We start from the raw sequence: 13,634 nt of genomic DNA, 5'->3' as shown, positions 1-13,634 counted from the left end.
CGTGGTTATTCCAAGAAAAATGATATTTTTCGTGCGACCCATAACGTTTGCCGGTCCTTCCAAATGGATCTGGATCCCTTCCCATTAAGGAGAAATTGGAGTTCTCCAATTCTTAATCTCAGCCCTTAGATGAATCTAAGGGTCCAAGATCAAAACCCTAAAATAAAAACTACACTGAATCATATACCAAATTTAAATTAAAAAAATTTTAAAAATTAATTATTTTTAAATAAAATGAAAAAAAAAAAAAAATTAGCGACTCCACCCATACGACTGTCATACAACTTGATGGTGTAGCAATAAAAATCAACTATTAGATCAATACTTATAAACACAATTTAAGGGTTGATTTTTACTGTTACATCATCTCAATTATATGACAGTCATGCATACAACAATCTACTAAATAACATTTGATGTTATTAATATAATTAATGTTGGGAAATAGGTGATGATTGTGTCTATCGGAGACGAAATTTCAAACGTAAGTATCACAAAATGGAATTTCATAGTTTTTTTTTTTTTTTTTTTTTTTTTTTTTTTTAAATTTTAATTTCACATACCCCTCTCAAACTACCATCAGATTGTCAATGTCCCCTCAAACTATGAAATGCGTCAATGTCTTCTCAAACTACAAAAAAATATCAATGTCGCTCCAATAACAAAAACACCCTTAATAAGAAATTAAAAAATAAAAAATTGTGATAACATGGAGTGAAAGGCTGCAGTACTGTATTTATAAGAATGTTTGTTACATCATATATATATATAGAACTATATATACAATTTGAATATATTATCTTCCTTAATTAATCCTATCAAGAATTTTGAATTTTCATGATCGAATTATGATCTTCTGATTCCTTGGATCGATAGAGACGACCGCCGTTGTTGGTTGGTGTACGTGGGAATTATCCTTAACAAACATCAATAAAGATGTCTACATTTACATGGGAATATAGATAAATATTAAATAATGCCCCCAAGAAAGAAACAGAAACAGTAGTAGATCTGTAGATGAATTACAAACACATACATATGCATCATCTGATATTCAAACATTTGTGGTGATCGATCGATGGATACAACAATTAGATTCACAGAAGCATTCAACGTCTGATGGATGCTCGATCTATAAAGACAAACTATACGTCATCGTCCCACCCTTAAACAGCATAACACAGCAATATCCATACCTGGTAAACAAAAAAAAAACATAAAAAAAGGTTAGCTTATATATTGTCTCAATGGTGATTTTCATTGTTATTTCAGAAAGTAAACACTAGCTTGGAATTATGGCTGGCAAAATGGGTTGGTTGGTCGGGTACAGGATGATTCGTTTGATCCTTTAAGGGTAAACCTGAACACGACCACCAGTTTGACAAGTTTTCAACATGTATTTACTATATAAATTAAAAATATATATATAATTTCATAAACGAGTCAAGTAGGTCAACCGGTTTATGACCCGAACTCATTTATGCTAAATCCTAACTCTATAATTTTGTATCGGATTTGAGGATCGTGTAAAAACTTGTTAGCCCTACTTGAAATTACATGCATGCACCATTTTTGTATAAAGACAAGGAAGAAATTAGTTTAATTACGTACCCAACAATCAAGAGGAGTAAAGCTGAAATCCAGAAAAGGTACTGATACCACTTGTGCCTGGGAATACGCTTGATATCATACCCAGGAGGAATGTATTTGCGGCTTACAAATCCAAATTGAGGACGGACTAAAAGAATGAAGCCAAGTAGAAATCCTGACACAAATCCTCCAATGTGAGCTGAATTGTCCACACGAGGAAGAAACCCCACCGCCAGATTTAAGGCAATTATCACTACCAGAGTTACAAGTGCTGCACACTGAACAATATTATAATTACATTTAACACCTTTTCTCACAAACTAATATATATATATAGTACTCAACAAATTAACCAGAAAATGGTACCTTGTTTGCATAGATTGTCCAGTTAGTGAGAAGCTCAGAAAGCATGGCTCCCAATAGCCCGAAAAGTGCACCAGATGCACCCACTGATATTGATGATTTAGAATTAAGAGCAGATAACAAGCTTCCACCAAAACCAGAAAGCAGGTACAAGACTCCGATCCTCACTGCCAAATAAGATGAAAACTGATCGATAGTCGATAAATCATCATTAAACATAATCTGATCATATATATATATATATATAAAATAAGTTCTTACCAAATCCAAATTCCTGCTCAAGCCGGATTCCTATGAACAGAAGGCTCAACATGTTAGCAATTAAATGGACAACTCCAACGTGAAGCCACATGCAAGACAAGAGGCGCCATCCTTCATCTTTTTCCACCACTAATTTCTTTTCAAGCCCCCCTAGTTGTATCAGCCTGTATAATGATGAAGTTGTATATATATATATATATAATAATTAGTTTGATTAAGCTAAAATTAAAGGGTTTCCCCAATTTCATATATAATTGTCAAATAGGACGAAATAAAAGAAACCCATTTTCAAATTCTCAAGATATATATACAACAAATGAATTAACGAAAACCCATATAAGAAAAATCTAAAATCTAGAATAAAAAAACAAAGAAGAAAAAAAATGTGGATGAAATTAACTTCTTACGTGGTGGTGGAAGGGCCAAGGAGCGGGTTCTCTCTCAAGGGTTGGAAAGAAAATCTACCCAAGTATGTGCCCAACAGACACCTGTCCTCTCCGGTGTGGGCTGGGCAATCATTCACGTACATGGTGTACGCGAAGATGGTGAAATTAGCCGCAAAAATGAGGGGTACGAGCCAGGAGAACCATGGCTCAGGGGCTGGAGGGTGAAAATATGGTGCCGGCGGTGGTGGTGGCCGAGCTTTGAGAGGTCCACACTCAATGTCACACGGCGGTGGAGGCCGCTTCCCCATAGGTGTCAATGGGGGAGGAGAGTAGAACTAGTGAACACTGCACCGACGCCAATTCGTGGCGGTGATCAGAGATGCGTTATTAATGTGCACCAATTGTTTGAGAGAGAGACAAATAGGGCGGTATGGAAATGGGATGGCAAAGGAGCGGGTCTTGCTGGCTTGACAGTTATGTTAGGTACTTTTCCCGCTAATAAAAGTAGTCAAGTTTACATAAATTAATTACCTTATTTCAGTTACCTTTTGTTTTTTTTTGTTTTTTTTTTTTTTTTGAGCATGGAGGGGAGGCATATTCTATGTGCCTTATTGAGATTAAAGCCTTGTTTGTTTTAACGTAAAATATTTTTATATTTTCTCTATTTATGAGTGTCTGGTGCAGCTTTAAATATTGGTCAACTTGAAAAAATTTTCAATTGAAGGTCATTCTCCTCCTCAAACTCACTATCAAATGAATTTTGTATGTCTAGAGATGTATAATTATCGGCTCATGAGAACTCTCATAGGAGTCAGTAAAGGCCAAGTAATTGACCCCTCTTCAAGAATGTTTTATCGATCTTCTTGCATCTTAATTTATTCAAATTTGGAAATTAGTATTTGAAGTTTTGAAGATTTGACAATTTTTATTCCTTCATGCGTAATTTTCAAAGTATTGCACGCTTCCTTGGCAATTTCACACACAGTTATTCGTGTGAATTCTTTAGGTGTGAGTGGTATAAAGATGGAATTTATTGCCTTCATTCCCATTAATATAAGTGCTACTTTTATCCCTAGTCCATTTAGCCATTGGCCAGTCTAGAGCGTTTTCATTCAAACTCGGCAATAGTCCAAACATCTATTGATTTAAGATATGCTTTCATACGAATCTTCCAAAAGACATAATCAGATCCATCCAAGGAGAGAAGAGAATTAGGATCCATAGATTAATACATTTGATGTGGAGTCAAAGATTACACTCAGGAGATTAATCATTCACAGAGTGAACCTTACTCTGATATCATTATTGAATTAAGTGTCTGACAATCTCATATGAAAACTAATTAGTTCTAATAAGAAAAGTTAAAACATTTTATGACATTCGAAAATCACTCCCCTCAAGGCACATTTTAAGAACTATCCACGTTAGCTGAACGGCCCTACTGCACCTCAACAACAAAGTTAATTAAATAACTTGTGGCTTTGTTTTCTAAAGACATATTTCTCTTATCATTTTAACTTTTGGGTTTTCTTTTAAATCAACCAATTGTTGATGCCTTTATTCTTGATAACCTGAGTGAATCAACAACTCAACAAGCCTAAAAAATGATTTTGCTCATGACATTTGTGCGTAAATCAAGAAATTTAATGTGAAATATTTAATTGAAATGTAAAGTTAACGACGGAAACAAGGTTCAAATTCAAGATTTTCGCTTTGATATCATGCTAAATTACTAATTATATTAAAAGTTTAAGTTAATAAGAAATTGTTAATTTAACCATGGTCAAAAAGCTTTCTAGCCTATTAACATGGGACGTGATGAACTCTGCCATGCTTGGACCTTTAAATATCATTGACGTTTTTGTGGTTGTTGTAGTCTGGTTGGCTGCCGAAGAAAAAGATTGGCCTTTTTCCTATTCATCTAATTCTTCCTCTAAAGCCAAGTTGGCCTTCCCATAGGACTTCCCTTTCTCTGACTTTTTGATAAATAATTTATTCAAATTTATTAAAAGGGGAAGTGTAAAAAAAAAAAAAAACTCTTAAATATCCAGTTTCACAAACTTCAAAACTCCTTGTGTTCTTTTCTCTCAAAATACACCACATTAAATACTATGAGCCATTATAATTAGGACACTGTAATGCTTTGGAAAGGTAGTTGGAAGTTGGGAGCACAATCTATCAGGGACAAATCCTCTAGAGTTCCTCCAAAGTTGAAGATCTTCTAGAGTTGTTAGAGAACCCAGCCTTGCAAAGTTCTTTAAATCCTAGCCATTATTTTCAAATTAAGTGGTTCAGATTTTATTATCTCCATATTTATCTAGTGTGAATGCTAAGGTTAATTTTTCTCTAACTACTTGCATATCACATGTAACAAAGATGTCGTTGTATTGAGTAAGAGATCGAGTTTGCTAATTTTGACACTTATATGCACTTACACACAAGTTCTGGTTCAAGTTGAAGCCTTTGATAAGCATCCATTGCTAGAGGCTTTAGGGTTAGTCAATGCTATTTGAAAAAAGAAATTTTACATATATGATATTTGCCCTCAGACAGATCTGCATCCACGCATATTTTCTAAGCAATGTAAAGTTTCATAAACAGAAAAGGAGAGCAAAGGTAGAGGAATGGAACCCCAAAAAATGCATACAATGCCTAGAGAAAGCAGCAAGAATGATGGGCATTAAGCCTCTTACAAATTTGCCAAAGGTGGGTTGTAAGCCTGAAACCAAACAACTGGCCGTAAGGCTAGGAAAGACAGCCTTCTCGCAAGGCGGAGAAAAGCTGAGACCTCGTGTGTCGGTTTGAACATCGAAGTTGGGGAGAAAGGAGGAAAAGCTCCGCCCTCTCCCCGGGACTCTCAAAGGGGAGAGGGAGAGTGCTTTCACTAGGAGATAGGAAGCTCACGGGAGAGATGGGGGGATTTCATTGAGGAGAGGGAAAGGAATTTGCCCAAATCTCTAAAACCTTGTGAGTTCATTAGTATGCTTTTGTGTTATATTAATATCTTGTCGAAATAGATTTGGGAATTTATGCAGAGGCAGAAAGGAATAATTGACAAAGAAAAGCGTTTTAGCATGAGAGAGATGCATACTATAAGAAATGAGCTTCTAGCAGGGGCTCTGCCCCTAGATAAGAGAAATAGAAAGAAATATCAATCCTTTTTATTTAAGGCAGTGATATCAAAGAGATCCTTTGTAAAACAAATATTATTCATCTTGATCATTACAATTTAAAGAAGACGAATAATCAACTTCAAGCATTATTTACACGTCTGAAACAAATTAACTATTTTCTCTAAACTACCACAGAGAGGAACTACAAAAGCAAACCTCTTCTATTTTTTTTTTTTTTTTCCTTGATTGACAAGAATATAGAGGGGAATGAAAAGGAAAATTATAGGCTTACAACTATTTGAGATTTGAAAATTGTCGTCATATCGTTCATTTATTCCTTCTCTTCTGGCTAGCAACACAAATCAAGTAATTTGAAAAGAAAAGCCACATAATATACACAGAAAGTTCAATTGGTAAACATGATTACATCTTCATTCTAGTCCGACAAAACATATAATAGTTCACCAAACGGAGGAACCTTATTCTGGACTTTATGATATATAGAACATATGCCAAGTACAATGATGAGTAAAGATGTTTATATCTCACATGATTCTGAGCGGCCAAAAATTGTGTAACGATTGTTTGCCACATTATCATATGCAAAATCCCTTATGAACCTGCAGTGATCCATGGCAATGGATAAATAATATAGCATCTCCGGCTGCTTCGATTAGATTCAAATCTGAAGTGACAAAGAAACGTAACAGAAACTGGAAAGATAGTACTTACAGAGGTACAAACTGTAGAAAAAATGCTAACTGGGGGAAGGGTAAGTCTATGTATTCCATTATCTTCAGCACAGCTTCTGACCTGATGTATGACCTGAAATCCACCATGGTTTCTCAATTTTCTTCACAAAATATATCTTTAGGTCCATCTCCTATGTTATAAATTATAACCTCTTTTTTACAAGAAAAAACTCTGTAGCAATCCATTTGATGGATGATAAGAGGCAGGAACACTGAAGGAAATTTGATTATCAGTCGGTTAAGAATCCTCAAAGTTTAGAAACTATTCTTTTCTTCCTATGCATTGCCTTCACTATCAAATGAACTACTATAGAAAATTTTATGATTGGTAACTGAATTATGGCAGCTATGCTCAGAAACTTGATTTTGATTTATCAAATTTAAAGACATGTTGAACATGTTATACAAACCTATCCTTTTCAACAAGTACAACACTGGAGATATCATCAGGAGCTCTTCCTGACCTCCTAAGTAAGTTCTTGCCTGCTTCACTTTGCAGAGCTTCAAACCTAATACTCCTGCCAATATTGAGATATACAAGCAAATGAACAGATTTTGAGTGGTAAAACTTAGCCTAAAAATGTCGCAAGGAAACCATATTCATAAAAAGTATGAAAGTGCATTATCTTTTCTTTCCTTGTGGGGAAATCACTCTCTATCTATCTTTTCAGTATAGTTCATACTTTATTAGATACATCTTTAGTAAGAATTTACTTCAAAATGGTTGAAATGGCAAATACTTTAATGAAATTAAGGTTCTTAACTCAACATTTAAATCCAAAGTGCAATAATAAGTCATGGTAATTTGTTATGCATCAGACTTCCTTCATCTCTACCTTACTAGGCAATAACGTGTGCAGCACATAATTATCATACCCAGAGAAGCTCTGCTTATTTTAAGTGATTTTTGTGATATCAATGTTCTTGCTGAAATCCATATCATACTTTCCTTCAGGATGAACCTTAACCAAGATCTTCAGGATGAGCTTTTACATTTTTTTTATTTTTTTTGTTGACATATCCACACAAGGAAAAGGGGAGGGGATTCGAACTAGTGACCCAGAATGAGACATGGTTCACAGCCGATTGAGTTACCCATTGAGGACTGAGCTTTTACTTAGTGCAAGATGCAGAACAAATCTCATAACAAGGTACTTGTCCAATGCTAAAAACCATCATGATATGATGATTTTGAACCGTTCAGCCTGAAGAATTCCTTCATTCTTATAAATTTTCAAAGTAAAATGGGCCAAACTTCACCAATTCCATCACATTACATATAAATCCACTTATCAAAAGTAGAATCCATTATTTACCCCCCAAATATTAAATCTTTATGAGCCACAAGACCAAATTTCAGGTGTTAATGATGTTGAGAAACATTTGAGAAGCATTATAATTAGTATTAATTAAAAGAGGACGAAAAGAAACACTGACCCATTTCGATCATTTCGGCGCACAAACCTCACACCCCCATTACATAAGTTGCATACACCTGTCAAACCAAATTTAGCAGACACGTTTACTTGATAAACCAAAGGGAAAACTTGGCAGAATTACTTTTAAAATCTGGCAGCCATTGCCCCCATAACATAATCTGTACAGAATCCCAGGTAGAGAATGTTAGATAAACTGAGCCTTACCATCAAATAACATGATGGGCCTCGTGTCTTGTTCGAAAAAGCTCGAAGTTGCTTCAATCCAGTCGCCGGCATGGCCTCGAGGAGGAGATAGAGTGGCAAACGTAGCGCCTCTTTGTCTAACGTGCGCAGGGCGTGGCACGCATATCCTTGCAGAGCCACCAGGAGCCAGCAGCGCCATGAAAAAGAGTCGGAGACTCTGCGTGAGCTTCAGCTATTGAAATTACGAATTCGTGTAATTGCCAGATTTTTGTAGACAATCAGCCTTGAAGTTCTTCATAATTACAGGATGTCCCTTCATCCTAAAGTATCAGCCTATGAAGTGTATTGCATGGAATTACGGGAATGGCTTTCTTAGTAATAGTGTGTGAAGTTTTAGGGTGATTAATCAAGGGATGATTAATCAACCCTTTGCTCTGAGTTGACGTGGCTTCATAAATTTGGTGCCACATGGGAATTCAAACGCCACTGGAATTCCAACAATATCAGGGCCCAGACCAAAAACACATGTACATGCAGAGAGGCCTGTTCTGTTTTCTTCTTCTTCATTTTTTATTTTTTATTTTTTATTTTATTTTTTTTTGAGCAATTAGGGTGATTATTATTGTTCCACCGACTATAGTAATATCGGTCTGTCGAGAATTAATGACAAGATAGACATAGATAATAAAGGGAATGGGATCCTCTTCGGTCCAAAATATTTAGCTCATGATTAAGATTTTTTCTCATAAATTTTAGGGCCACAAATGGAATACGTATCCCACAAATAATAATAATAAAATATTATTTAAAATTAAAAAAATAATTTATTATTTTATTATTTTTAAACTTTAAATAATTTTTATTTTTATTTTTTTATTATGAGTACAAGTGTCTCATTTGTGGCCCTCAAATAAATCTTAGTTATGAACTGGATACTCTCCAATATTCTATAATGGGCTGGAGAAGATCCGGTTCCATAATAAAAACTGTAGATGTTGTTGATCCTGCCTCATAGGACATTTTATATTAATTAGATGTAAAAAAATTTCATTCAAAAAGTGGAAATCATACCCTAACATTTACTTAATAATAATAATAAAAAAATTAAGAGCCCAATATTGATTTTCTTCTTTCATCTTGTTCAATAGGAAATAAGTGTTCTAAAAAGAGTGGTAGTAGGGATAGTTAGCAAAAAAAATATTGGGAAAAAAAAAATTCTATTTAGCCCATAAATTTTTATTTAATATGGATTTGGTACCTATATCTCATTTGATCCATGACCTAATATCAATGACACACATATCAACCATAAAAATAAAAAATGACCAAATTCAAGAAACAAAAATCATCTTGTTCCTCATCCCAAACCAGCTATCACCAAGATCTACTACAGTAATGAAAATTTTGTGGAGCATTTTTCCGGTTGAGATTTCGGAAATCATTATCGTTACGGGTACCTCAATAACTATCGATGGAATTAAAAACTAGGTAATTTTATACAAACAATTGAATAATAACTTTTTACATAACAAAGTAAAAATTAAAGATTTGACTTTCATAATAACTTTTTACATTTTGTGAAATAGTTATTCTCTTTTGGGAACGTCCCCATGTTAGGAAATTAATCCTATTTTTCAAAACTCGTGAGATGCGAAAAATAAGAAGAATGCGGAATAACAAAGATAAGCAATGACATACGACACAAAGATTTAAGTGGTTTAGGCTTAACAAGCCTACATCCACTGGCGGAGACGACCCGGATAAAATCCACTATCAAAAGATGGAGTACAAAAATAGTAAAGAGAAAATCACTTAGATTCCAAAGCCCCAATACACTCAAATCTCACTATCACACAAGAGAGATTATTCCCAAAATAGAATACAAAGACAGATGTACAAACTCTTATTTTGCTGGAACGGATGGCGGCTGATCTCTATTTTCTTCTCTCACTCTGCAATACCTTTTTTTCTTCTAATCACTTGTTTTTGGCTCCTCCAAAAGACCACCAAGAAGAAAACACCCTTGCTGCCCTTGTACCTCCTTCTCTCAAATTCTCTCTTTTTTCTCCTCCCTTTGGTGCTCACAAATACTCACGTTTGGCACACACAAATTCACCTTGTGCTTTGTTCCTTATATAGAAGCTTAACTCTCCTTTTACATGTTGGTCTAGGACTCCTACTATAAGTCAAACAAGGAGTCCAAGTACACATAGCAGAAGGACTCCAAAACCCACATGTAAAGAAGCAAACCGGTTGAACCAAGAACCTCTCCTACTTGAAGAAGGAGACAAATCATTGGGTCCCACCATGACTTTTAATTCAAGTCATACTTAACAATCTCCACCTTGACTTGAATCCCATCAAGTTTACCAAAACGTGTCTCCTCCAGATGTCTCCGCCTCAGCCCCCAAGGGCAATCACACTCCACAAGTGTCCTTCAAGTCCAAGCGCCTCTTGAACTTGAGCATAGGACCTGATTTAGACATTACACCATGCCTCCCTATCAGCCCCGTCGACCATACAGCTTCATCCGATGACTCTTTCTTCCTGTAGACCCATCTGCACCCTTTAGCCTTCTTTCCCTTGGGTAATTCTACCGATTCCCAAGCTTTACCACTCCGTAGTGACTCCACCTCTTTCGACATACCATCCTGAGCAGACGATGGATCTCCACTACTAGCTGTTAGAGCAAAAGAAACCATATCCTCAAACCCATACCTCTTTGTTGCTTTTTGATCACGTTTCTCTTTGCTTCTTGTTAAAGAATAAGACTTTTCCCGGTGCTGTAAGTCTCTTGAAGATTCTCTGTCATCACATTCATCCGTGAGTGAACACTGTTCATCAAGCTCCACCTCCACAAATTGTTTCTCTTTCTGTACTGTACTTTCAGAAAGCTCATCTAAGTTAACAAACTCAGACTTCTTCGGTTCATGCTCTGTAACTTCAGGTTCTGCACTTGATCCATCCTTGTACATAGCACACTCATTAAAAGTCACATTCCGACTTCTAATGATCTTCCGATTTTGATCATCCCAAAATCGATAACCAAATGCCTCATCTCTATATCCAATGAAGAAACACTTACTAGATTTACCATCTAGGTTACTCATAGCATTAGACTCAACATGGACATACGAAGCACAACCAAAAACTTTCAGATGTGAAAGATTTACTTCTTTTCCACTCCAGACTTCTTCTGGTAGTCTATGGCTCAGGGGAATGGAAGGCCCCCTATTTATCAGGTATGCAGCAGTGCTCACTGCATCAGCCCAGAAAGTCTTTGGTAACCCAGCATGCAATCTCAAACTCCTGGCACGGTCATTGAGAGTCTTGTTCATGCACTCAACCACGCCATTCTGCTGCGGCGTTCCTGGGATAGTTTTTTCCATTCTAATCTCATTCACTGTGCAAAATTGTTTAAACCCCTTGTCTTCGTATTCTCTTCCCTTGTCTGATCTCAAACACTTAAGCTTCAAGCCCGTTTCAATCTCAACCATGGCCTTCCATTTCTTAAAAGTCTCAAATACATCAGATTTACTTTTTAAAAAATAAACTCATACCTTCCTGTTTGAGTCATCAATAAATGTGAAGTAATACCGCGAGCCTCCAAGAGATGCCACTGGTGCGGGACCCCACAAATTCGTGTGTACCAGCCCCAGCTTTCCATGCTTAGGTGCTTTGCCAACTTCCGCAAAACTCACCTTCTTCTGCTTCCCTAGCATGCAGCCTTCACACAAATCAGACTCAACTGACTTTAACCCCGGTAGTTTCCCTTTTGACATAAGTACCTTCATCCCTTTCTCGCTCATGTGCCCAAGCCTTAGGTGCCATAGTTTTTAGTCAGCACCCGTATCTGCAACAGCAACTGTATCCTGTTGTTTGTTATCATATAGAGAGTACCCGTCTTATGACCACGAGCCAAAATCCTAGCTCCCTTGCTGACCTTCCACTTTCCACTGTGGAAATAAATTGAATGCCCTTCCTCATCAAGCTGTCCCACTGAAATCAAATTCTTTTTCAGCTCCGGAACATGCCTGACCTTCTCCAGCTTCCATACCGAGTCACTGTGAACTCTAATGCGAACATCGCCTAGGCCCACAACATCCAGCGCCGTTCCGTCAGCCAAATACGCCTTCCCGAAATCTCCACCAACATAGTTATCGAGAATTTCACGGATCGCTGTCGTATGAAAAGATACTCATGAGTCTAAGACCCAAGAATCAAGGGGACTGTCAACAGATAGAAGTAGGGCATCATATACTTCTTCTGTCACTACGTTTGCATAATCATTCTCGGTCTCCTTCCGCAGTTCCCTGCAATTCTTCTTGTAGTAGCCAGTCTTGCCACAGTTCCAACACTCAGGTTGTTGGCCGAATTTGAATTTGCTTCTCCCTTTTCTGGAATTTGATATGCCTTGACAAGAGTTTCTATCTTGTCCTATGCCCCGAGTCTCAAGGTTTAAAGCAGCACCAGAACAAGAGGCTTCACCCGCATCTTTTCTGCGAACCTCTTCACTGAGAATCAAATCCCTAACGTCTTCATAGCTCAGTTTACTCTTTTCTACAGAGTTACTCACAGCCATCCTCACTGCTTCCCAGCTATTTGGCAAAGATGCCAAGACGATCAAAGCGCGAACCTCATCATCAAAATTAATTTCCACCAAGGACAATTGATTTGTAATGGTGTTGAACTCATTGAGATGATATGCCACTGAAGCTCCTTTCGCCATCTTTAGGTTGAACAATTTCTTCATCAGATGCACCTTATTGTTAGCCGACGGCTTCTCATACATGCTTGACAAAGCCGCCAGTAGACCTGCTGTGGTCTTCTCCTTTCCAAAGTTGTGTGCAACTGATTTTGACAGTGATAACCTGATAACTGCTAGGGCTTTACGATCAAGTAGAGCCCACTCGCTATCATACATGTCGTCAGGATGTTCTTTCAAAAGAGGTTGATGAAGATCCTTCCCATAAAGAATATCTTCAATCTGTACTTTCCAATACCCAAAAGCTTTGTTGTCTAATTTCTCAGTTCCCATCTTTCCTTCTTCACCTGCCATCACTCCCACTCGAACCAACCTGTCTCTGATACCAGTTGTTAGAAAATTAATCCTATTTCCCAAGACTCGTGAGATGCGAAAAATAAGAAGAATGTAGAATAACAAAGATAAGCAATCACACACGACACAAAGATTTAAGTGGTTCGGCTTAACAAGCCTACATCCAGTGGCGAAGACGACCCGGATAAAATCCACTATCAAAAGATGGAGTACAAAAATAGTAGAGAGAAAATCACTCAGATCTCAAAGCCTCAATACACCCAAATCTCACTATCACACAAGAGATATTATTCCCAAAATAGAATACAAAAGACAGATGTACAAACTCTTATTTTGCTGGAACGGATGGCGGCTGATCTCTATTTTCTTCTCTCACTCTGCAGTACCTTTTTTCTTCTAATCACTTGTTTTTGGCTCATCCAAAAAACCACCAAGAAGAAAACACCCTTGCTGCCCTTGTACCTCATTCTCTCAAATTCTCTCTTTTT

General features: G+C 36.9%; 2 protein-coding genes across 2 annotated transcripts; both read right to left on the bottom strand.

Annotated features, from left to right (window-relative positions):
• Positions 1 to 922: 922 nt before the first annotated feature.
• Positions 923 to 2,908, bottom strand: LOC132188274 (RHOMBOID-like protein 5). Its single transcript, XM_059602694.1, has 5 exons — positions 2,622 to 2,908; positions 2,215 to 2,378; positions 1,957 to 2,120; positions 1,612 to 1,868; positions 923 to 1,196 (listed from the first exon to the last, which is right to left on the bottom strand). Exons 1-5 carry the CDS (start codon positions 2,906 to 2,908, stop codon positions 1,133 to 1,135), a joined length of 936 nt encoding a protein of 311 aa, XP_059458677.1. The 3' UTR covers positions 923 to 1,132.
• A 3,172-nt stretch (positions 2,909 to 6,080) lies between these two features.
• Positions 6,081 to 8,635, bottom strand: LOC132187177 (DCC family protein At1g52590, chloroplastic; the record flags this gene model as incomplete). Its single annotated transcript, XM_059601396.1, is given in 5 exon segments — positions 6,081 to 6,333; positions 6,446 to 6,538; positions 6,876 to 6,983; positions 7,903 to 7,960; positions 8,109 to 8,635. Coding segments are annotated over 5 exon segments (519 nt in total). The 3' UTR covers positions 6,081 to 6,251.
• Positions 8,636 to 13,634: the final 4,999 nt, after the last annotated feature.

Source organism: Corylus avellana, chromosome ca7, assembly GCF_901000735.1.
Source record: "Corylus avellana chromosome ca7, CavTom2PMs-1.0".
Lineage (NCBI taxonomy): Eukaryota > Viridiplantae > Streptophyta > Magnoliopsida > Fagales > Betulaceae > Corylus > Corylus avellana.
The sequence above is the reverse complement of the archived record's forward strand: the minus strand, read 5'-3'. Positions and strand labels throughout refer to the sequence as shown.